Below are 26061 nucleotides of genomic sequence, written 5' to 3'. Positions count from 1 at the left end.
CTCCATCTCAAAAAAAAAAAAAAAAAAAAAAAATCAGTGCATGAGATTAATGGCAGATGAGAAATAGCTAAAGAAAGAATTGATAATCTGAAAGGTAAATTAGAAGAAACCCTCCAGAATAAAGCATAGCATATGAAATAGGAAATAGAAAAAGAAGGTAAACATTGAATCAGAAAAGATATTTAATAATAGTAATAATAATAGTGATATACATATATATACACATACATTCATACATACATATACTTCTAGTAAACTAAAACTAAAAGGTAACTTTTTTTCTTTTCTTTTCTTTTTTTTTTTTTTTTGAGACAGAGTCTTGCTCTGTCGCCCAGGATGGAGTGCAGTGGCATGATCTCAGCTCACTGCAAGCTCCGCCTCCTGGATTCATATCATTCTCCCGCCTCAGTCTCCCGAGTAGCTGGCACTACAGGTGCCTGCCATCATGCCTGGCTACATTGTTTTTTTCTTTTTTCTTTTTTTTGGTATTTTTAGGAGAGACAGGGTTTCACCGTGTTAGCCAGGACGGTCTTGATCTCCTAACTTCATGATCCACCCGCCTCAGCCTCCCAAAGTGCCGGGATTAGAGGCGTGAGCCACCGTGCCGGCCGAAAGGTAACTTCTTTAATCTGAGAATGTTCTCTTTCAGGTCAGGAACAAGACAAAAACGGCTCTTATCAACACTTCTATTACATACTGTAATGGAGGTTCTAACCAGTGCAGTAAGGCAATAAAAATAGGTAAAAGGTATAAGCACTGGTAAAAAGAAGCAAGATTGTCATTCATAGGTAGCAATGTCCTATACATGGACAAACTACTGTAATGTACAGAAAAATTACTAGAATTGGTAGTACTCATATTAATATGTATTAATATTAGTATACCAAGGTTGCTTATAAAATCAATAAAAATTGTATTTTTATGTTCTATAAAAAATAAGACACAATTTTTTTAAAGATACTATTTTCAATAGCATCAAAGACACCAAATACGTAGAAATGAATCTGGCAAAAGGTTGTATAGGACCTCTGCAAAGAAACAATAAAACTTTGTAAGAGGCTGCTCTGCCTATGGAGTAGCCATTCTTTATTCTTTTACTTTCTTAATGAAAAAAAGACAAAACAACTTTATGAGAGAAATTAAAATTAAAGAAGACCTAAGTAAGTAAAAATGTATGCTATGTTCTTTATTTTGCAAAGCTCTCCATTCTTGCCAAATTTATTCATATATTCATTACAATATTAAACAACCCTCAACAGGACTTCTTTTTTAGAACTTGGCAAATGGTTTCTAAAATGTAATGCAAAGGTTCAAGAGTTAAAAAGACACTTATGAAGAAGAACAACAAGATAGGAGGACATTCTCTATAACAATACTCATTACAAAGTTATAATATCTAAGGTAGGATAGTACCTGTCCAAGGACATACACAAATAAAATGGAATGGAGGGTTCAGAAGTAGATTTAGAGACGCTTGCCTATGGCACAGATAGAACTGCAAAACAGTGGGAAGGACAGAGCTTACAACAAAATGTACTGGGACAACTGGGTATCCTTATGATAAGTAATATTAGACATTTACCTCATACCATTAAAATAAACAAGTCTAGGATTATGGGTCTGAGTATTAGAGGCAAAATTATAAAGCCTTTAGAAGATTAAAAGGAAAATGGATTCATGACTGTATTAGTTCATTTTCATGCTGCTGATAAAGACATACCAGAGACTGGGAAGAAAAAGATGTTTAATTGGGTTTACAGTTCCACATGGCTGGGGAGGGGAGGCCTTAGAATCATGGTGGGAGGTAAAAGACACTTCTTACATGGTGGCAGCAGGAGAAAAACGAGGAAGAAGCAAAAGCAGAAACCCCTATAAGCTCATCAGATATTGTGAGACTTATTCACTATCACGAGAATAGCACAGGAAAGAACTATCCCCGCGGTTCAATTACCTCCCACTGGGCCCCTCCCATAACACATGGGAATTCTGAGAGATACAATTAAAGTTCAGATTTGGGTGGGGACACAGCCACACCATATCATTCCACTCCTGATCCCTCCCAAATCTCATATCCTCACATTTCAAAACCAATCATGCCTTCCCAACAGTCCCCCAAAGTCTCAACTCATTTCAGCAATAACCCAAAAGTCCAAGTTCAAAGTCCCATCTGAACTATAAGCCTAGTTCTTCTACCTATAAGCCTAGAAAATCAAAAGTAAGTTAGACTTACTAGATACAATGGGGGTACAGGCATTGGGTAAATAGAGCCATTCCAATGGGAGAAATTGGCCAAAACAAAGGGGCTACAGGCCCCATGCAAGTCCAAAATCCAGCAGGGCAGTCAAATCTTAAAAGTTCCAAAATGATCTCCTTTGATTCCATGTCTCAAATCCGGGTCACAATGATGCAAGAGGCGGGTTTCCATGATCTTGGGCAGCTCTGCTCCTATGGCTTTGCAAGCTACGGCCTCCCTCCTGGCTGCTTTCATGGGCTGGCAGTGAGTGTCTGAGGCTTTTCCAGGTGCAAAGGGCAAGCTGTTGGTTGATCTACCATTCTGGGGTCTGGAGGATGATGGCCCTCTTCTCACAGTTCCATTAGGCAGTGCCCCAGTTAGGACTCTGTGTGGGGGCTTCAACCCCACATTTCCCTTCTGCACTGCCCTAGCAGTGGTTCTCCATGAGGGCCCCACCCCTGCAACTTTTGCCTGGACATCTATGTCTTTCCATACGTCTTCTGAAACCGAGGCAGAGGTTTCCAAACTTCAATTCTTGACCTCTGTGCACCCGCAGGCTTAAACATTACATGGAAGCTGCCAGGGCTTGGGGCTTGTACCCTCTGAAGCCACAGACTGACCTGTACCTTGGCCCTTTTTAGTCATGGCAGGAGTGACTGGGATGCAGGACACCAAGTCCCTAGCACAGGAACCCTGGGCCCAGCCCACAAAACCATGTTTTCCTCCTACACCTCTGCCCTGTGATGAGATGGGCTGTTGTGAAGACCTCTGACATGCCCTGGAACATTCTCCCCGTTGTCTTGGGAATTAACATTCAGCTCCTTGTGACTCACGCAAATTTCTCCAGTTTGTATTTCCCCTCAGAAAACGGGATTTTCTTTTCTATTGCATTGTCAGATTGAAAATTTTCTGAACTTTTATGCTCTGTTTCCCTTTTAAAACTGTATGCCTTTAACAGAACCCAAGTCACCTCTTGAATGTTTTGCTGCTTAGAAATTTCTTCTGCTAGATACCCTAAATCATCTCTCTCAAGTTCAAAGTTCCACAAGTCTCTAGGGCCGGGGCAAAAAAAGTCACCTTTGCTCCAGTTCCCAACAAGTTCCTCATCTCCATCTGAGACTACCTCAGCCTGGACCTTATTGTTCATATCACCATCAGCATTTTTGTCAAAGCCATTCAACAAGTCCCTAGGAGGTTCCAAACTTTCCCGTATTTTCCTGTTTTCTTCTGAGCCCTCCAAACTGCTCCAACCTCTGCCTGATACCAGTTCCAAAGTCACTTCCACATTTTTGGGTATCTTTTCAGCAACACTTCACTCTACTGGTACCAATGTACTGTATTAGTCCGTTTTCATGCTGCTGATGAAGACATACCTGAGACTGGGAAGAAAAAGAGATTTAATTGAACTTACACTCCCACATGGTGGGGAGACCTCAGAATCATGTCAGGAGGCAAAAGGCACTTCATGGTGGCAGCAAGAGAAAAACGAGGAGGAAGCAAAAGTGGAAACCCCTGATAAATCCATCATATTTCATGAGATTTAGTCACTATTATGAGAATCGCATGGGAAAGATCAGCCCCCATGATTCAATTACTTCCCACTGTGTCCCTCCCACAACACGTGGGAATTCTGAGAGATACAATTCCACTTGAGATTTCAGTGGGGACACAGCCAAACCATATCAATGACTTTGAAGTCAGGAAATTATTTCTTACATAAAATATAAAAGAACTAACCATAAAAGACAAAGATTGATAAATCAATTACATAAAAATTGTAAATGTTTCTTAACTGAAAGATACTATTAAGAGAATGAATATGAGTGATACAGGGCTGGAAAACATACCTGAAACACCCATATAACCCACAAAGAACTAATATGGAAAATATTTAATGAAAAAGTACAAATCACTAAGAAAAAGTGGGATAACACAATAGAAAAAAATGAATGAATGACTTAAGCAATTTCACAAAGAAAAAATCCAGATAGCCATTAAACATGCTGAAAGTCCCTCAATTTAACTAGAAATCAGAGAACTGAAAGTTAAAACTACAATGAAATATCACGACACATTTTTAAAACCAGATTGGTTTAAAAAATACAGTAGGATGATAGAAATATTCACAAGGATGTGGAACAGCAGGATCTTTTATATGTAGCTGGTACAAGTTTTGGTACAAGCTTTTTAGGAAAAAGTGTGGTGGTACCTTGCAAAGTTGCAAAGATACATATTCTATACTGTTAGGTATGGACCCCTGGACCCCGGAGAAGTGTGTATACCAGGGAACGCATATAAAAATGTTTATTGCAACAATGTTTCTAATAACCATGAAGTAGAGATAACCCAAATGTCTACCAACAGCAAAACGGATCAATAAATGATGGTACACAATGACCACACATAACAAAATATTGGGGGAAAGATACCAAACACAGTACAGTAACATACTACTTGATTCTATTCACCAGAGTTCAAACACAGGCAAAACTAAATTATATTACTCAGGGATGCATATCTAGTGGTAAAACCAAGGAAATGGTTGACACACAAGTTTGTTTATAACAAGGGAAGGTAAGGGGTTGGGGTAGGGTGAAGCTACATCAAGTATTTGAATAAAGGGTAGAGCATGGTAAAGGTGCACCTGGGAGACATGTGAGATGCAGACATGCAGGTTGAGGTGAGGCACAGAGGAGAGGGAGCTGAAGGATGGCAGGTGGCTGAGGAGGGCACAAGCTGGGAGCACCAAGACAAGCTGGGGAAGAAAGGAGGCTGGCTGTGAGGAAGGACTGGGCACAGGCTTACCCCACCACTCAGGACAGTTTGTCAGTATATAATCACATTTCAACCCATGGTCTCTAATCTACCTTACTGCAAAAGTTTCCTAATATATCTGCCAGCTTCTTCGCTTGTCCCATCGTCCATTATCAAGCCAAGAGTTCGACTGTTTAGCCAAAGCACGTCATCCTCTGCTTACTCCAGCCACACTGTTCTAATTGCTGTTCCTTGAATACATCAGCATGGTGTTTATGCTTGCTGTTCCCTTTGCTTAGAATATACTTCCCCTAGAATTGAGTTTCAGGATTTGACTCAATTGCTGTCTTTTCAATAAGGTTCCATCTAATTTATCATTTCCCTCCTTCCCCACGTTCTATCCTTTTCTTTGCTTAATACTTTTCTCCCTAGCACTGTTTGCTCTCTTGTACTATTTATTATATATTTTGTTGATGTATGTTGTTAGTCATCTTAACTTGCATTAGAAACGAAGCTCCACGAGGGTTGGGATTTTGGATTCTTTTCCACAATTTGATTCTCTAATATTTGGAAGAATGCTAGCATATACTCAGCACTCACTAAATATTTGTTGGATGAATGAATCTATCCATCCATCCCATAATGAAAGTAGAAACCTTTCATTTCTTTCAATTCTTTGGCTTTCTTCTCCTTCATCCAGTTCCGCCCATTCAACTTTCTCAATATCCCTCTACTCCTTTATCTCCACCTCCATCACCATCACTCTAGTTCAGACCACATCATCTGTCACTGAGACGATGGCAATAGAAGCCTGACTCCCCGCCTCTAGCCCTCTCTCCATAAAATCCATCTCTGCCCCTAATATTCCCAACTATGAGACTGATCCTCTTTTACATATATTTTGTTTTTTAAAGAGATGGGGTCTTGCTATATTGCCCAGGCTTGACTGGAACTTCTGGGCTCAAGTAATCCTCCTGCCTCAGCCTCCCGAGTGGCTGGTATTACAGGCATGTGCCATGGTCCCCAGCTCCCAGGCTGATCTTAAAACATGTCACTCTTCTAATAAAGGCTTCCAATAGCTCCTCATCACACAGGTAGAGAAAAACTCCTGCTCCTTGATGTTGCACACAAGGCCCTGCAAGATTAGCACACTCCTAGTTCTCTAGCCCTTCTCTCATTACACTCTGATTCATACCTTAAAAATAAGAACCACTGAACTGCTTTTGCATCCTGCAACATTGTTTCTGATCTAAGAAAGACTGACTCATCTCTTCCCAATGTCTAGAGGGTCCTCCCCCTTCTCATTTTACCCAGCTAACAATCCCATCCTTGAACAATTCGTTCAAAGGGTTGCCTCTTTGGTGTTTATATGGCTGCCTTCCTCCTTAGGCTATGTGCTGTCCTCTGTGCTACCGTAACTCTTATACATATCTCTCCCATGGTATATAGTGCACTCCATAATAGCCAAATGTTTATGTGTATGCCTCCTCTACTGGAATCTGAGATCCCTGAGGATGAATTACTCATCTCTGAATGCCCAGTGCCTGTCATAATGTCTGGCACAAAGTAGGTGCACAAAAACTATTTGTTGAATGAGTAAACGAATAAATTATACCATATAAAAGAAAAATAATTTTTGTAATAATCACTAAGTATATTACTAACAAGCAACTTGTGTCACTTTCAAATACCCACGCATTCAACATATGTCTTTTATAAACTCCATCTCTTATGAAAGTAAAGAAATAGGCACAGAGCCCAGAAGAATCATGTTTAACATGTCATTTATGGTCTTTTCATGCCCAGAAAGTTGATTCTCTTTATTATAAACGCCTCAGGCACTGAAAGATCACTTTTTTCATTTTTTTTGTTCAACTTTATCCCTTTGCTAGTCTGCCTCTCTCATCCACAAGAAGAACTTTCAGCAAGCCACTATAACCAAATAAAACATTTATTATAATAAAACAATATTGGAGAAACTCAATATACATTATTTTAGACATTTACAAAATAGGGATTTTGTCAAATAGCCTTCAGCGAAAATACTCTGATGGGAATTCATTTGGTTATAATCAGCTTGGCAAGGAATACCAAGCAGGCACTGGGTTCAGAGAATGATACGCTCCACTAGGTGGAAATGTACTTCAATATTGCAGATACCGAAACAGAGATCTCCTTCAACAACTAATATATTTAATTACTCCATTATCGCCCACATAATTCTATGAAAATAAACGATATATTTAAAAGTATCATCTGTACATTTGCAAACTTTCCATTCTGACCTTGAAATTCTCTTGATAAAAGCTTTCCTGTGCCATCTGGAGCTAAGAGCAAGAAATCAAGACTTGAGTCTTTCTAACCAATTATTCCCTCATTCACTGCCTAAAGTTTCCCCAATCAAACAATGCCAGGGTAAAGGGCAAACTACAAAAGGCAGTTAGATCTGCCTTCTCAGTTTCTAGCTGGAGAAAAATATATATAGAAACCAGAATGAGCTCTGGTGTTATGCAATCTATAGGGATTGCCTAAAATAGACTCAGATACATTAATGGCATGAGCAGATTTTACAATACAATGTTTAAAAACACCATCAAGAATATATAAAAGCCAGATGTAAGCTATTTGAAATACAAGTAAATTATCAGAGAACATAAAGGAGTCCACAAGATTCCTTCTATAGCACTTTTTAAAATAAAGTCAATTTGTTACAAATGCAGCATATTCAAAGGTATAGTAAATTAATGCTGTGTTTATTGAGTACCCATTATGGATTAGGACTGGTGTTAGGCATTAGTGATGCAAAACTCAATAATAAATGTACCCTTCCTTTCATATGTTTGAGTCCAGAAATAGACATACAAACAAATATGTATATCAGATATAATAAATGTAATATGGGAGATGAGCACTAGGAAGACAATATGGGGCGTGGGGGAGGAGCACATTCACAATATCTATGACATTATTGTAAAGAGCAGATCTCCAGAGAAAGTTGCACTGGTAATATACTCTCATAGGAGCCAACACACCTTGCACTTATCTGCACATTAGGTTGCACCATATGATATTGCTGATATTATGCCATTCCTGACCTATAGAAACAGTAAATTGATACATTTTAACCTATTTGTTTCTAAAGCAAAGTTTCATTTATTTATTCCACAAATATTTGGCAATCACATAGCAAGTGCAGGTAGGGAGGATAAAGAGAAGGTACAGTAGATGGAGACTAAGAGAAGCCAAGGACCACTTAATGAAATGTTTTTTTCCCCTAAAATTTTCCCTGAAACAATATCATAGGCTTAGCCCTCCAGGAGAACTGTGCTGATCAGAGGACCGTGTGGTTGGCCTTAGAGATAATAAGCCATAGAGAATCTTTGTGAGAATACCTGAAGCAGAGGTAGAGTCTTAGAAAGAAAGGTACCCCCAAATTCCTTGCTGGCAACTCACAACCCTGGAGTCTGCTAGTTGTCCCTGTTATTTTATTCTCTCCTTACTTCATAGTAATAATCTCTGAATTTTGGCTGGCATCAACTACCTAAAATAGACTGCATTGCTCAGCTTGCAGCCAGGCATGGCAAGTATAAGTAGATTCTGCCTCACGCAGGTAGTGAGAACAGAATGTGCAACTTCTGGAAAACAAATGAGGGCCATGGATGTGACCTCCCTTCCTTCCTTCCTTCCTTTCCTTCATTTCCTTCCTTTCCTTCCTCCCTTCCAAATTGGAAATCCTTCCCCACCAAGTCCCCTGGCAAGGACTGATTTATTTTATGTTCCTATAGTTTTGTCTTGCCAAAAGATCACGTAAGTGAAATCATATGGAATGTAGCCTTTTGTGTCTCACATATTTTGTTTAGCATGATACATTCAAGATTTGTCCATGTTGTTGCTTGTATCAGTAGTGTGTTACTTTTTGTTGCTGAGTAATATTCCATTGCATGGAAGTATCACAGCTTGCTTATCCTTTCCCTGGTTGAAGCCATTTGGGTTGCTTTCAGTTTTAGCAATTATAAATAAAGTTGCTATAAATATTCACTTACAAGTTTGTGTGTCAACATAGATTTCCAGTTTAAATGAATAAACACCCATGAGTAGGACTACTGGGTCATGTGGTAAGTGTATGTTTAATAGTATAAAGAACTGCCAAAACCAGCCAAAATAGTATAAAGAACTACCAAAATCATATAAAGAACTGCCAAGATTATGCCTGTAATCCTAGCACTTTGGGAGGCCAAGATGGGTGGATCTCTTGAGGTTAGTAATTCTAGACCAACCTGGGCAACATGGTGAAACTCTGTCTCTACTGAAAATACAAAACTTAGCCAGGCGTGGTGGCTGGCACCTGTAATCCCAGCTATGCAGGAGGCTAAGGCATGAGAATTGCTTGAACCCAAGAGGCAGAGGTTGCAGTGAGCTGGGATCTCACCACTGCACTCCAGTCTGGGTGACAGAGCAAGACTGCCAAAAAAAAGAAAAAAGAAACCTGCCAAAATGTTTCACAAAGTGACCATGTTACTTTGCATTCTCCGCCAGCACTGTATGAGAATTCCAGTTGACAATATTTGACACGGTCAGATTTTTTAGTTTAGACTTTCTGATAGGTAATACTAATATCCCACTGTGGTTTTAACCTGTATTTTTCTACTAATTAGTGGTATTGAACATCTTTTCTTGTTTTATTTGCCATATATCTTCCTTGGTGAAGTGACTGAATATTCTGTTCTTTTTAAAAATTGAGTTGTTTCTTATTAAGTTTCAAGAAATTTTAATAAATTCTGTACACGACTCTTCATTAGACATACAATTTGCAAATATTTTCTTCCAGTGGATAGCCTGTCTCTTTATTATCTTAGCAGTGTCTTTCAACAATTTTGAAGATGTCCAATTGATCAATTATATCTTTTAGGGATAGTGCATTTGGTGTCGTATCTCAGAAATCTTTGCCAAAACCAAGATCATAACAATTCCCCCAAGATGTCTTCCCCCATGTTTTGTAGTTTTCAGTTTTACATGTGGGCTTATGATCCATTTTGAGTTCATTTTACATAGGGTAGAAGTATGTATTACACCTCACTTATTTTTGCATCTGGATATTCAATAGTTCACACCGTTTTTTCATAGGACTACCCTTTCTTCATTAAATTGACTGTGTATCTTTGTTGAAAATCAACTGACTTGAGATGTGTGGATCTATTTCTGGACTCTCTATTCTGTTCCACTAGACATGTTTAAATTTTTTTAATAGCTATGTATTTATTTTTAACAGATATTTTGAGAATATTGGCTTTCCAACTCCAAGTTGTAACTTCGCCTCCTAAATTACCCAGTACTTGAGATTATGGTTGCCTGAAATTTTGTTGCATAAAGTCATTCTAAAATGCAAACATCTATATTCCAGACCAAGTATCCTCATCTGCAAAACATCACGTGAGATGTTATGACTTGCCACAGAAATACAAGGCCCTCATTATAAAGAACATTAAAAAGTACAGCCTCTTTCAAACTTTACAAAATAGACCCCAATGCAGACAGATATACTTTAAAAACTAAGACATTTTAAGAGCAGGGCTACTTGGAATATTTTACTTGGAACTAATATGTAGATTCATCAAGTCCTCGAACCTTGGGAATTTCAATTAGCTACCTGCCAAGAGCCACAGATAGTGCAATATAGCTGTATAGAGGAAATGCCATCTGCTGCTGTGACCAAAAATCACTCTGGCATTGATGCCTATGGTTCCTCAGAGCTCTCTTTCTTCTGCCAATATTGTATCCATGGTTAACCACAGGAAACTTCTCCATAAATGCCCCGGACTGCAGTGACTATAGGGAAGCTGATAATGCAAAGAATTCATCACTAGCACTGATTATGCTAATGATGCACAGCACAATTGACCACACCAAAATACTCATGAACAACTGCCTTAAATTGGTAGAAACTATTGAATCCTTGCCAGTTCCCATAGTAAACTGGACACCTAAGTTCCTCCAACTATGTTGTTTTCTCTTCTCTAATCAAGGAAGTATATTGTGTGGAGATCCCTAATGCTCCAAAAGAAGCAACTTGCTGTACCTCCTGAGCAAACACCCCCAAATGATGTCAGAGTACAAATGAAAGTAAATTACATCTACAGATGTTGATACATCCTTATTATATGTATCTCCTTCCCTATACCTTGTCACTTGGGCCATGTGACTGATGGATGAGCTTTTTGTGATTACCTCTGTTTCAAAGGTGATCCAACATAGTGTGCGCCTGCAAGATCTATTTCAGCTTGGACCAGGAGAATGATGAATCATTACTGATTCTGTCTGCTGTTCATCTTTAACCTGCAGCCAGCAAGAAGGCCTGTCAAAATAGCACAGCAGGACCCAGACACCCTCTGTGTCAGAGTTTTCAGTTGCACACAGCAGAATCCACCCTAGATAGCTTAGCAGAATGTATTAATTATGGAAGCTCCAGACTAAGCTTCCAGAAATAACATCCAGAACCATGTACCACAGGTAGAAGCCACACTGTCTCTGGCACAATTGGGAAGTTGTTGCATCACCAGTGACTCAGAACAGACTGCCTTCATGTGTGACCACACCAGCAAAACGATGGCCATGCCATATCTGTCTCTTCATATAACTCCCTCTTTACCCATCTGAATTAGTCTGTTCTCATGCTGCTAATAAAGATATACCCAAGACCAGGTAATTTATAAAGGAAAAAGGTTTAAGTGACTCACACTTCAGCGTGGCTGGGAATCCTCAGGAAATTTACAGTCATAGCGGAAGGGTAAGCAAACATGTCCTTCTTCACATGGTACCAGGAGAGAATATGAGTGCCCAGCAAAAGGGGAAGCCCCTTATAAAATCATCAGCTCTGGTGAGAACTCACTCAGTATCACGAGAACAAGATGGGGGAAACTAACTCTGTGATTCAATTATCTCCACCTGGTCCCTCCCACAACACGTGGCGATTATGGGAACTACAATTCAAGATGAGATTTGGGTAGGGATACAGTCTAACCATATCACCATTGTTTTCAGGAGTTTGACTATCAAGTGCCTAGGTGTGGTTTTTTTTTTTTGGTGTGTTTGTCTACTTTGGTGTTTGTTGAGCTTCTTAAAAATATAGGTTGATGTCTTTCATTGGATTTGGTAAGTTCTTAGGTATTATTTCTTCAATACTGCCTCTATTTTATTCTCTCTCTCCTTTTTCTGAGACTTTAATTACATATATAATACAACTTTTAACCATATTCCACATCTCTCTTATGTTCTCTGCTCTATTCTTTCATTTTATTAATTTTTCTTTATGTGCTTCAGTTGGAATACTTCTATTGGCTTGTCTTCAAGGTTACTAATTCTGTCTTCTGTTATGCCCTGTCTACTGATAAAGCCAATTCAATAGATTCTTAATTTAAGACATTATATTTTACATTTCTAGAATTTCCATTTGACCCACTTTTATATCTGCAAATTCTCTACTGAAATATATACTTTCATTCATTTTTTCCATTTTTACTTCTACTTTCTTTAACAAATTAATCATAATTATCTTGAGGTTCTTGTCTTTTAACTACAAATATCTGGATAATCTCTGAGACAGTTTCTGTCCTTGATTATCTATCTGTCACTTTTCCTGTTTCTTTGAATGTTCAGTAATTTTTATTATATGTTGGACATTGCAAATGATATTTTGTAGAGCCTCTGGGTTATGCTGTTTTCCTCTAAACAGTGTTGAGCCTTAGTCAGGAAGGCACTTAAGCTGCCAGAAAATCTTCTGAATCTACTGATGCTTTATTTTGGCCTTTTAGAGGGTAAGTCTGTTTCTATTTTCTTCATAATCCTAGAGTACAGCCCTTACCCCTACGGCATGGCCTTTCTAGGGTCTCAGCTGAATGTCTAGAGAGTTCACCAAGATTTCTCTACTTTGACTAAATTAGAACTCCAAGACCTACACCTCCCCAGGCCTGTATCCTGTAATCTCTGAAATCTCTGTTTGGTTCTCAGCCTTCTAGTGGTTGTTCTCTGTTTGTCTTTTAGTATCTCATCCTGTGAATTCAGAACTTAGAAGCTGATAAAGGACCCAAGGAATATTTTTATATACATTTTGAGGCTCTTTATATGCCAGTCCTTCATCTCTAGTGTCCTGCCCCCAAATCATATTTGCCTTTGCAGCCCAAACTCCAACCTCTGCTTCTTTTACCTATCAAGACTATCATTCTCTGCTTAGGCTGTTTCTATCCACCTCATATTGAAAGATGACCTCAAGAAGAAATCCAGGGTGAATATGAGGCTCATTTTTAAAACTTCTCTTATTTTAAAAATCTCATCCATACACTGGTTATCCATTGCCTGCAAACATTTTTATATCATTTTGTCAAGTTTCTATAGTTGCTTACTGTGTGAGGGTGAGTCTAAGTACGACATCAGCCATTCATCATCCTTGGAATTGGAACTCAGAAAATTCTATTTGAATTAAAGTACTGCTCAAATCTGATTTGTGAAACCTAAATCCAAGTCTGCTCTCCAACAGCAAAGGAGGCTGAAATCTGTGCAGAAGGCGGGTTATAGAAGGAACTGATACTGTGGAGAACTACCAAATGTGGAGAGAGAGTTCAAGTGATATTTACTCAAAAAGGTATCTTCCATCTCAACATTATCTGATTTTCTTAACTACTTGTGGCTGCTTGACTGGGTCATACAATCAGCTAGAGAGACAACAAGGAGCACAAAAACAAATGAAATGAAGAAGAAAACTAAGTGCCTGGTGACTTTGTTCATGCCTAAAATATACCTCAATTTTATGGGTGGGTTTTATTTTTAAAACTACATTTGGCATTTCGGAATATTCAATGTTGACAATTCAGTCTTGTACTTTACTTCTTGATGACTTTGCACATCATATACTTGTTTCAACAGCAAGTTTCCTAAGAAATACATTAGAAAGAAGGTAGTGAGGAGAGTACTGTATCAGGAGGTATTGGGAAGAAGAAACAAAATGCCTAAGGCTTATCCACTTCACTTCAGCGAGTTACTGAGCACCTGTCTAGGTGAAAATCTAGGGCAGGGGTAGGGGGAGGCTTACACCAAGATGAATAAGATGGTGTTCCTGCTTGCACTTCTGTTGGGGAAAATAGAGTTTTCAGTGTGACATAATCATAATCACAGGCAAGCCAGAGTTATGTACCAGGAGTTAGGGAGAACAAAGAGTGTATTGACTCTAGTCAGGGATTCAACAAAGTCTTCCTGTATCAGACATTTGAGCTGAATTTTGAAGATGAATGAGATTTATTCAGACAAAGGAAGGTAAGAGAGGCATTCCAGGCAAAGCCAATAATAGCAACAACAAAGGCACAGAGACAGGAAATAGAATGTTGTACTGTGCAGAGGTAGAGTGAGAGTGAATTACAAGGAGTTTGATATCTCTAAATTGTAATGTGTAAAGTGGAGTGTGTCAAGAAAGGAGGCTGGAAAGAAAGCCGGGGTCCAAATTATTGAAAACCTGGACAGCCATGCCACAAAGTTGGGCGATTACTGTAAGCAAATGAGATGGTATCATCAGGGAATGGCATACCTGAATTATAGTTTTTTTTAAGAGACAGGGACTCACTGTGTCACCCAGGCTGAATCAAAGTGCAGTGATGCAATCATAGCTCACAGTAACCTTGAACTCCTGGCCTCAATAAATCCTCCTGCTTCAGCCTCCTGAGTAGCTAGAACTACATGCATGCACCACTACTCCTGGCTATTTTTTAAACCCTTTTTTGTAGAGATAGGATCTTGCTCTGTTGCCCAGGCTGGTCTTGAACTCCTGGCTTCAAGCAATTCTCCCACCTTAACCTTCCAAAGCACTGGGATTACAGGCATGAGCCACTGGGCTTGGCCTGAATTGAATTTTAGATAGAGCATTCTGCCTGCAATTTAGAGAAACGGTTTCTCAAGGGCAGAATGTGAAACATAGCCATGAGAGGTACAATAGCTCAGGAACAACAGCCAGGGCTTCATGATAGAAAGGAAGGGGCAGACAGATAAAGTTTTCAAAAGTACACAAATGGCTATGAAGGTAAGAGAAAAGAGGAAGCGGAGTTTCAAGAAATAAGTGAAAATTTACCACAGGAAAATGAGGATTTCTATTTTGGACACTGAATTTGAGGCATTCAGCCTTCTAAGTTGATATAATCAGCATGTAGCTGGATACATGGAGCCGAAGAGAGAACTGTGCAGAAATGGGAATAGAGATCTGAGAGCAGTTAGCATATCAGGGTAGGCGGAATCACGAGGAGGCTTAGTGGCCAATGAAGTAAAGAAATAAGAGCAAAGTACAAGGACAGAAAACTGGAAGGCTCCAGGGTTTTAGAAGTGGGCAGACAATGGGAAATAAACAGGAAGACTAAGAACCACTGTAAGATATGGCAAGATAGGTTTTATAGAAGCTGAGGGAGTAAAGAATGTCAAAGAGTGGTCATCAACAAGGAAGTGAAGGGCAGAGGTCCAGGAGGATCAGGATGGAAGAGGCTTGCTGGATTAGGTAACACGGTGATCACTGGAGTCATTAAGGGGTGGAGAAGATTTCAGTAGACGGAGAAGTCAGAAATTCTTGGGACAATAATCTGGACTATTCTTTCAAAGGATTGATTTCAAATGAAAGAGTAGAGCTAGGGACTGCCCAAGACCTTGAGGATGACAAGAGAAGACTTCTTTGGATAGTCTTTTACTTAGCCATGTTTATAGGCTAAAGGAAACACTACAAAGAATAAGAGAGACAAAAATAAAGAAAGGCGATAATCACTAGCATCACATTTCTAAAGTAGTTAGGTGGGTCACAGTTCCAGACTTTTGGGAGAAGGACTGAACTTGAACACACAGGAAACATCACACCCTTCATCTAGAGGAAGGCCAGCGCCTGGCAAGAGACAGAAAGGCATAGGGTGGCCACGAAGAAGTTAGGGGTTGTTTCACTCCTCAATGACTTAATTTTCTTGCTAAAGAAGGAGGTGGCTTGTCTTCTGGGAGTCTGAGGATGAGAGTGTATGGTGTTAGGTATGGGTCCTATGGAGTGGCGACCGTGGGAAACAGTCATAAAAGGCACGGGGAGAGTGGGCAAACTAAGGACAGGACGAAAGCCTCTCATGTGGCATTGAGCATCCAGACGAAGTTAACTCTTCCCCTTTGACCACCAGGCAGCACTCAGCCACCCAGCATGGAAGCAAAGAAAGACAATTATGAGGGCCAGGCACGTGGCTCACACCTGTAATCCCAGCACTATTAGCTGGGTGTGGTGGCGGGCGCCTGTAATCCCAGCTACTCAGTTGGCTGAGGCAGGAGAATTGCTTAAACCCAGGAGTCGGAGGTTGCAGTGAGCCGAGATCGCACCACTGCACTCCAGCCTGCCTGGGTGAAAGAGCAAAACTCCGTCAAAAAAAAAAAAAAAAATGAGATGGCTCTGGGGAGGATGTTCCTAGCCATGCCATGGAAAGACAAGGATGCTACGGAATCAAGTGTACAGCTAACAGACTGGTTCAGGCAGTAGTCTGGGAAAACTTGGGGGATCGAAGAGCAGGTTTCATGGGAGCAGGAGATTGAGAGCTCTACTTCCTCCCTTTCCTGTCATCCTCTGGTGAGAGGCCCAAATGCCTCTGCTTGCTACAGCAACTCTTACTGACAGAAAACCAAAATGAAACAAAACAGAGACAGAGAGAGCACGAGAGCATTGTTTCAAAATTCCTTTAACACTTCTCTTAAAAGACACAAATCATCTAAATTACCCCCCAAAAGCCCTTTTAAATTCCAAGGCTGAGAACAAAATTATGGTTAAATGTTTAATTAATGTTTATTATAGCTGGCATATTAGTTTTAGAAAGGTCAAATTTATGATACAATGAAGTAATATTTTTCACACTTTGTGGGCCTACTTTATAGCACACTGGAGCCTACAGTATAATAAATATCTTCTATTATTTTGTAGAACTCTTGTATGCAAACCTTTGTGGGGCCAAGATAATATTGAATTACAAGTTGAATGAGCTGGTGTGAACCTCAGGCAAGTCACTTCATCTTTCAGGGCTCAGCTTTCAGGCTTGTAAAATGAAGGGCAGGGATAAACTGCCAAGTTTCCTTCCAGGTTAAAAAAAATTATAAGCATCGTTTAACATTTTAAATGACTGCAGAATTTATAGATTTACTTCTTTTCTTTTATGATATCGTTTTGATCCCAAATCCCAGCTATAATTTACTGAGCTCAGTCCCTCATCATGAATACAAATTCCAGTGATAACACCCTCTCTAGAAAAAACAGAATCCATTTTACTACAGTGTGCTTTATGTTCTGATTTCCCCCACTGTCTGCCTGCATTTACGCTTTTCAGATTTCATCCCTGAACGTTCAGATATTTGTTTATCCTCGTGTGACCATACCTTTCTGAAGAGGCTACATGTTATGTTGTCTCTTAGAGCTGCAGCCTTGATTCAGTGACTAGATGCTCTGCAGCAACCTCTGCACATCTCAGCTTAGATTTGTCATTGAAGAGAATATCAGGAAATGCATAGAAAGCATCTATTAGGATGCCTGGTGGGTAGGGGACACTTAGTAAAGTATGCTTGGTATATGGTACAGCATGATGTGTGAGACATCATCAAAATGTGGCATTGTTTTTGTCCTCCATTCAGATGTTTCTCCAACCACCAGCTGAAAACTCAGCAGAATGCATGGCTCACTCTTGAGTTACAGAGAGGTCCATGGTAACTTTAAGTCACAAAACAGTCTTGGTTCAAAATCAGTGCCTGGTTCCAAGAGATTAGTTAGCACTTCCCTCTTCATGCAGAAGATAGCTTCTTCTTTCATTACCTAGATGCTTAAACCTTCGAGGCCCAGAGGTGGGAGGAGGAAAAGAAAAGGAGGGCTAAAGAAAAGGAAAGCAAAGTTCTCAGTTGATGGGTGACTGACACTGTCCTAAGTAAGCTAGGCGGGAGGTTCATGCTGACCCTTGCCCTCCAAGCAGTGCTGTTGCCTTGATTGCTAGCTGGGTTTTCCAGGAAAGATGCTCCTGATGTGGGTCATGCTCATTTACCTTTGACTAGCCATTTCTTTTCTATCCATCAGGTTCCCATTTATTGTTGTTCCATCCCACTGTCTTTGGGGTCCCCTTACTTCTGGCAGGAACCCTGTTAGGCAGAAAAATCTTGGGCAGAATATCTTTGATAATGGCCCTTTACCATTAGCCAGTGATTTCTTAAATAGGACAAAAAAGATTGATGAATTATATTTCATTAGGAGCTATGAGCTTCCATTTAGGTGTAGAAAGTTAGACAGAATATTGTTCTCACTTTAACCACAAGGAAAAGCTGAATCACCTACATCAGGACTTTTCTTGAACTCTTCAGAGAGCAGAGGTCACAAGGCAATAAATTAGTCTGAAATTTAAGGAAAGATAGATGCCTCCAAAGAGAGCCAGGATGTGACAACTGGCTTACTTGCCACAGAGCATCTGGGGAGATGAGGCCACTATGGAAGTCAGAAGACTGCAGCTAAAATGTTGTAATAAATTGACAAATTTTAATGATTTACAAGTTTTAATGACTTCGCAGAGCATGAGAATATAGAACCTGTAGAAGCTACAAACACAAGAGGAATTTGCACCCACACTCTGGCTTTTCTCCATAGATCTCACAGAGTGCTCACAAAAAAAAAAAATCAGAGTCAGGGTAGGAGAGTAGAGAAAGCATCCTATGGCAGTGCAGATCTGCCAGAGAGGATCCAAAGTCCTATAGAATGAACACCTATCACTGCTGGAGGAAAAGCCACAAACCCACTAGGGTACAACTGGGGACCCATCACAACTGGGAGAAGGAAATGAAGAAATGCTCTTCTCCTGGGGGAGGTGCAGGAAACTGTCTCCCTCACAAGAACATCAAAATCATGAGGCAGAATTTGTCTGCATGGGAAAAAGAGCAGGATTGCTGGGTAGGCCCTTAGCCCCAAGACCCAGGGACACAGGCCCTGCCTGAGACTGAGGCTGAACCAGTATTGCAGAATGCCCCTTCCCCTACCAGGCTAGCAAGTGTCTAGTAACAATCTAGTGCAGGGGAAGGAACAAGAGTGTGGCAGAGCCAGGCCCAGTGGCTCACCTGCAATCTCCAGCTTTGGGATTGCTTGAGGCCAGAAACTCAAGACCAACCTGGGCAACATAGCAAGACCTCGTCTCCACAAAATATTGAAAAACTGAAAAATTAGCCAGGCATGGTAGTGCACACCTGTGGTCTCAGCTATTTGGAAGACGGAGGCAGGAAGATCACTTGAGCCCGGGACATCTACGCTGCAGTGAGCTATGACTGCATCGCCACATTCCAGCCTGGGCAATAGAGTGAAACTCTGTCTCTTAAAAATAAGGAAAAAAAAAAAAAAGGAGGGACACCCTCTGAGGCACAGGCTCACCAGGAAGCCTAAAGTCTACTCCCACTATAAGCAAGGTAACATTAATCGCCAATAACTTGAAACAACTGATGAACGGAAAAACTATAACATAGATATGTCATGGAACACTACTCAGCAATAAAAAAGAACAAACCATTGATACAAACAACATGGGTGGATCTAAAATGCATTATGCTAAGTGAACAAAGCCAGACTCAAAGGCTACATACTGTTGAGTTACACTTACATGACCTTCTAGAATAGGCAAAACTCTAAGGATAGAGAACAGAACAGTGGTTGCCAAAGGCTGGAGGTAGATGAGGTGTTGACTACAAAGGGGTGTGAAGAATTTTTGAGTGGTGGTGGAACTGTCCTATATCTTGATTATGGTGGTAGTGATACATCATGCATTTTCAAAATTCATAGAACTATGCATTAAAAATAGTGATTTTGGCTGGGTGCGGTGGCTCATGCCTGTAATCCCAGCACTTTGGGAGGCCAAGGCGGGCGGATCTTAAAGTCAGGAGATCAAGACCATCCTGGCTAACACAGCAAAACCCCGTCTCTACTAAAAAAAAAAATACAAAAAAATCAGCCAGGCATGGTGGCAGGTGCCTGTAGTCCCAACTACTTGGGAGGCTGAGGCAGGCGAATGGCGTGAACCCAGGAGGCGCACCTTGCCATGGGCCAAGATCGCACTACTGCACTCCAGCCTGGGTGACAGAGCAAGACTCCATTTCAAAAAATTAAAAAAAAAAAAAATAGTGATTTTACTGTATGTAATATATCTCAAATACATTTAAAAATTTTAAAAAGTACTTCATTAAAATTAAGAAGTTTTGTTCATTTAAAGATGCCATTAAGAGAGTGAGGACACAAGTCATTGACTGGGAGAAAATAAAAAGAAATAGCTCTTGCATACAGAATATATAAAGAACATACAAATAAGTAAGAAAAAGAAAAAGCACACCACCCAAAAGAAAAATAGACAAAAGACTTGAGTGGGCTTCTCACAAAAGAGGATATCCAAATGGCTAATAAACATATGAAAAGATACTTAGACAGCTTTATCCTAAGCGCAAATAAAAACCATAATGAGGTACCACTACTCAGTCACCACATTACAGGAAATTAAAGATTAGCAATACCAATGTTGGGGAAGATGTGAAGCAACTGAATTCGGTTGCAAATTTGTATAACCACTTTGGAAAACTTTTTGACAGTATTTACTAAAGCTAAACACATCTGAGCCTTATGATGTACTGATTGTGTTCCTAAGCACACTATCTATCCAATAGAAATGAATGCATATGTCCACCAACAGACATGTTCAAGAATGTTGATAGTGCCACTATCATAACAGCAAAAACCTGAAAACGGCTCAAATTCCTGTTAATAGGAAAACATATACATATACTATGAAATACTACACAGCAATAAAGAAGAACAATGTAACATGCCACAAAGATTAAACAGATACGATGAATGCAAGAAGTACAAAGGACTATATACTATATATATATTATATATATATAGTAGTATCTCATTTGATTTATATGAAGTTCAGGAATAGACAAATATAATTTGATTTATATGAAGTTCAGGAATAGATAAAACTAATCGATGGTCATGAAGTCAGAATAGTGATTACAGGTGGGGACTGTATTTACTGAGAAGAGGCATTAAGGGGTCTTCTGAGCTGCAGGAAACATTCCAGGTTTTGATCTCAGTGGTTTTTCATGGGGGGGTGTGTGTGTCGTAAAGCATCATCCAAGAGTCTTTGGATCAGCATTAGACAGTTACTTTATCATTACACTTGCATTTTTGTCTAGCACCTCAGTCTGATATGCATGTCTGTGGTTGGTACTGGATATCTCAATCAAAACTCCAATATTAACATCCTATTAGAGTAACTTTTTGGTTGAACCATATGAAATTATTGATTGTTGACTGTTTTTGACCTAAAGTGCACTTGTGCACTTTACTACTTGTATACTGACCTCAGTACAATACAATATAAAGAAAATATCAATTTCAGCATAGCTCAACAGTTAGTGATAATGTGTGCAAAATGAATATAAACAAACTAGGAATACAATAACTTGTCATGGCCCTGGCCCCTGTGTATTTCTTATCAGCCTGAAGATGGAGAAGAAACATGTATTAGCCCTGCAGCCCACGACAGATCACCCTTGATGCAGCTCCTATTCCTTTTAGGTCTCAAGCTTATGCAATGTCAAAAGAAATATCTTTTTGTTTTAAAAATATGTAGATGAAACATTTTTCCTCTAATGTTTTAAAACAAAGACATTTGTTTTATATGCTCTTAATTGGTATTGCTTAATGTCTGCCAGTTGTTTTCTATCAGGAGAATAAAATTTTTTGTTGCACCATCATCTTTCTACCATATCATTTATCAGCTCAAGATTTGTGCACTTCAAGTATGTTATACCTCAATACAATTTGTTTTTAATGGCCCTGGCCAACACTCCTGGGGAGGTCATATCCACGTCAGGCCTCCAGGACTCATGCACTGTGACCCTTCTGTGGAATGCAATTGTTCCCAGCACAACAGCCACTCTTACTTACAGTTCTGCCACTGAAGCAGCGCCTCTACTTCCCTCTGAGCATTGCTCCAGTCCTCAATCATTCTAACAGTGAGGGTTACCTACCAACTCCCCAAGCCACCCTCAATCCAGCCCCTCTAGACATTTCTGGGTCTGAGGAGGAAGAAAACCCCATCCATTCCCCAACACTTTGCTGAGGACTCACACATAGCCCAGCAAGCTTGCCCCAGTGTATTTCATCATGAAGCCTCTCTTCTCCTCCTCACTTGGACTTTTTGCTATCTTTGATGTGAATGAGAAGTCCAAGAGTCTTTGGATCAGCATTAGACAGTTACTTTGTCATTACACTTGCATTTTTGTCTAGCACCTCAGTCTGACGTGCACGTCTATGGTTGGTATTGGATATCTCAATCAAAACTTCAATATTAACATCCTGTTATAGTAACTTTTTGGTTGAACCATATGAAATTATTGATTATTGACTGTTTTTGACTTAAAAAATGCAATTTTATACAGTTCAAACTAACAGTTTTATTCAAGATAGGCTTTTTTTTTTTTTTTTAAAGAGAAACTGAACTTTAGGGTGAGTTTGAACAAAAGGGAAAAATTGATTCTTAAATTCCAGACAAATACTGAAACACCTGCGCAGCATCTTACCTTGGCTTTCAGATCAGCACACAATTCCTGTTGCTTTTTCTTGTCCTTAGCCAATGTGCTCTCCATTTCATGAGCTGCACAAGCCTCAATGAGTGTCAGCACAGCCTTCTGTGTAAAGTCTTTCTTATTTTTATTCCAAGTTGATATCAGGATCTTTCGCTGCTCCATAGCAAAGCGAAATTGGTCACAATATTTCTCATGTTCAATCTGAAAAGATAACAGAGGGTGAACACTTATCATGAAAATGAGCTTATATTTCGTGTCATCGTTACAAAAATGAAAAAAAAAATTTAACCAATGATTCTGAAAAATTGGGGACAAATATTTAATCGTAAATACAGCAACCAGAAACCAGGTACTACCTCCAAAGTTCTGAACTCGTGGCTAATTGGTGACTGAGGACAAGTCATTTAATGTTTGTAAGTCTTTAGTTTCCTCATATAGGATGCGGTTACACCAGGTAACCTCTGAAACCACTTTCGTTTCTAAATGGTAATGATTCTATGAGCAGAAAGCAATATTTTCCCTATATTTAATTTTAAAAAAAATCCCATCTTTACATCAGTTTTGGTATTTTGACAATTACATCAAGTGTTTCAGTTAGGCAAAATGCTAATAAACATAAAAATTGCTACCACAATCCTGAAAACTCACAATTTTACCCTTAATTACTGAAACATTCAGATGTTAGGATGCCTAAACTTAAAGTAATAATAGCAATGACACTGAGCCCTTCCCATGCTATGCTCATGAAGGACATGGCATTTTCACATTGGCAGCAGTAGCTCCTTTTGGCAGTGAATCTCAACCATGGGAATTAGCAGAGTCTTGAGGGAAGAACAGGAATGGAGAGAACCTGAGTAGCCTGGAAAACCTCTGTGGGTCGTTCTGAAATGCTCCTCAGAAAAAGGTGTGTCTTCCAAAGTTGAGAGTCACTGATTTAAATAATTCTTTATGTTGCCAGTATAGACCATGACTCTGAATTTAATACATTATTTAACCTCCAGGAGTTGTGAGAAAAGCAGCTAGCAAACAGGACATTGTATGCCCCACCTACAATAATACTTTAGGTATAATTAGGTACGCAGTAAAACCACTTACTTGGTCTCACTTAAACTAAGTATCAGCTACTAAGATCTGTTCTGTAAACTTCTCAGCTTTGTTTCATAAAGCCAAAAATATACTTAACATCTGTAAAACATTAAGCATATACCACACAGAAATGGATGCTAATAAATCTAATGTAAGAAGTAAATGTATTGGGAGCCTGAGGAGAGCAGATCACGAGGTCAAAAGATTGAGAACATCCTGGTCAACATGGTAAAATCTTGTCATTACTGAAAATACAAAAATTAGCTGGGTCTGGTAGCCCGTGCCTGTAGTCCCAGCTACTTGGGAGGCTGAGGCAGGAGAATCACTTGAACCGAGGAGGGGGAGGTTGCAGTGAGCAAAGATTGCACCACTGCACTCCAGCCTGGCGACAGAGCGAGACTCCATCTCAAAAAATAAATAAATAAATAAAAAAGTAAATGTAAAAATCTTTATCATGATAATAATAGAAAAATATAAAAATCTACAAGTTATAAATGACAACTTGTCACAGAAGCAAATAGAATCAATAGGCAACAAAAGGAAATATCTAATTTAATAAGTAAAAGTTATTTAAAAATTCAGAGTGAATTATTTATCATATAACAGGTATCTGTTACTGAATAAAGGGAGAGAGGTGAAGAGGATGAAAGAAGATGGGAAAAAATGGTCACAGTAGCTGTGTGACCTTTGCTTCAGCTTTTCCATCTAAGGATGGGAACAGTAATTCTCTCATCCACTCTTACGTGTATTCAAGGAGTTTCCACATGATTGATACATGGTTAACTTCTATATACATGTGAGTATTGTTGTTACTTGCTTAATTTAAAACAATTACAAAAACACAGAGTATTTAAGATGCTATAGCATGGCTCACTTAAAAATTAAAAGTCTGCGTGTTTGTTTATGTGTATGTTATAAGATGAGTTATTGTGAAATTAATTAGTGACAGGGTAACTTCTGTTTTCTTGCCCTTGTGTTCTTGTTGACTAAAGAATGAAACAACAAAACAGTAATTTCCCAGTTCCTTTTTAGGAAAATATCAGTCACATCTCTGAGTTCTGTATTTGGGGTATTTGTGTCTCAGATCCATCTAGGAGGATCAAGCAGAGTTGTCGTGGTGGGGAAGAGATAAGTAAGTACCACCCCCAGGGCAAGTGCTGGCCTCCCTGTGACTAGAAAGACTGAGGTGAAGCAGGCTCTGTGAATAGTGGAGCAGGCATTTCACTTTCAGGCAAGACCTAGAGATGGCAAAGCCCCTGAAGGTGAGCATCTGGCTGACCCAGCAGTCAAATACTAGCAGAGCAACCCTGGGATCACAGTGAAGATCTCCACAGCAAGTAGGCACAGAGTGACTTCTGCCAGAGGGGGCCCTCCACATCGTTATGGACAGGACAAACTTGAAAAAATGACCTGCACAGGCTTTCAAACCATTATATAACCCTATTATTTTCTAGAGTATAGGAAAAAATAATTTTTAAAGAACCATTTAAAATACTTGTACATTGCTTAACAATTATTGACTACTAAAACAATTTAACTTGCCAGTATGTACATAGGCCCAGCACTCACCAAATCATGCCTAGATTTGTGAGGAAAATATCTTTGTAACATGTCCAGATACAGAGTCCTTCTTCCAAAGAGATCTCCAGGGTACTGATCCAAAATAGCCTGGTAAATCCAGTGGTCTTCTTCACTGAGTTGGCAGTTCCTGGAAGCAACAAAAATGTCACAACATATTACTGAGCAATCACGAAATTTGAGGGACTCAAACTGTTCAAGCTATTAGCAAGTGATAGTGACAAAGCAAAACAAGGTTTCTGTGTACTTTAAATACATTAGCCAAATTTAATGCCTGTTTCAGAAAAGTTTCTAAATTCTAATGCAATGGGTTCCTTCAATTCTTTATTTGGTCTTGCCATGAGTATCAGCTATAATTCGATTAAGTTTGATGAGACACAGTATTTCAAAAATAATTATTCTATCTTGCCTATAACGATATTTTAGAAATCATGACCAATGAATGAAATAAACACTGGGGAATAAATTATTATGTATACAGATTAAAAAGGAATTTTATTTATTCAACAAGGTTCCTATGTCTAAACTGGAGAAAAGTACAAATGTAGACAGTTAAATGAGCAATTATGTAAAGGAAAAGACAGACAGACTGAGGAAGACTTATTTAAGGTTTGACTTCAAAAGAAAGTCTAAAATTATCTATTACTTTACCTTTTAGTGCTTCATAGAGGTAATACTAAATATTGGTAGTGAAAAGATAACCAATGGCATTAAAACTACTGAAGAAATCATTGGCAAATAGGATCCCTTCAAGTCACCTTCCCAATAACATA

The 26061-nt window shown here is 39.3% G+C and overlaps 1 protein-coding gene across 3 annotated transcripts in view; it reads right to left on the bottom strand.

Annotated features, from left to right (window-relative positions):
- CCDC148 (coiled-coil domain containing 148) overlaps nucleotides 1-26061 on the bottom strand; it is a 274146-nt gene that overhangs the window by 108895 nt on the left and 139190 nt on the right. For all 3 annotated transcript variants that reach the window (XM_011949186.1, XM_011949187.1, XM_011949185.1), the window contains 2 exons: nucleotides 25280-25418; nucleotides 22619-22825 (listed from right to left, as the gene is read on the bottom strand). In XM_011949186.1, coding sequence (XP_011804576.1) covers nucleotides 22619-22825; nucleotides 25280-25418 — 346 coding nt within the window. The remainder of the gene's footprint in view (nucleotides 1-22618; nucleotides 22826-25279; nucleotides 25419-26061) is intronic.

Source organism: Colobus angolensis, unplaced genomic scaffold, assembly GCF_000951035.1.
Source record: "Colobus angolensis palliatus isolate OR3802 unplaced genomic scaffold, Cang.pa_1.0 Scaffold292, whole genome shotgun sequence".
Lineage (NCBI taxonomy): Eukaryota > Metazoa > Chordata > Mammalia > Primates > Cercopithecidae > Colobus > Colobus angolensis.
The sequence above is the reverse complement of the archived record's forward strand: the minus strand, read 5'-3'. Positions and strand labels throughout refer to the sequence as shown.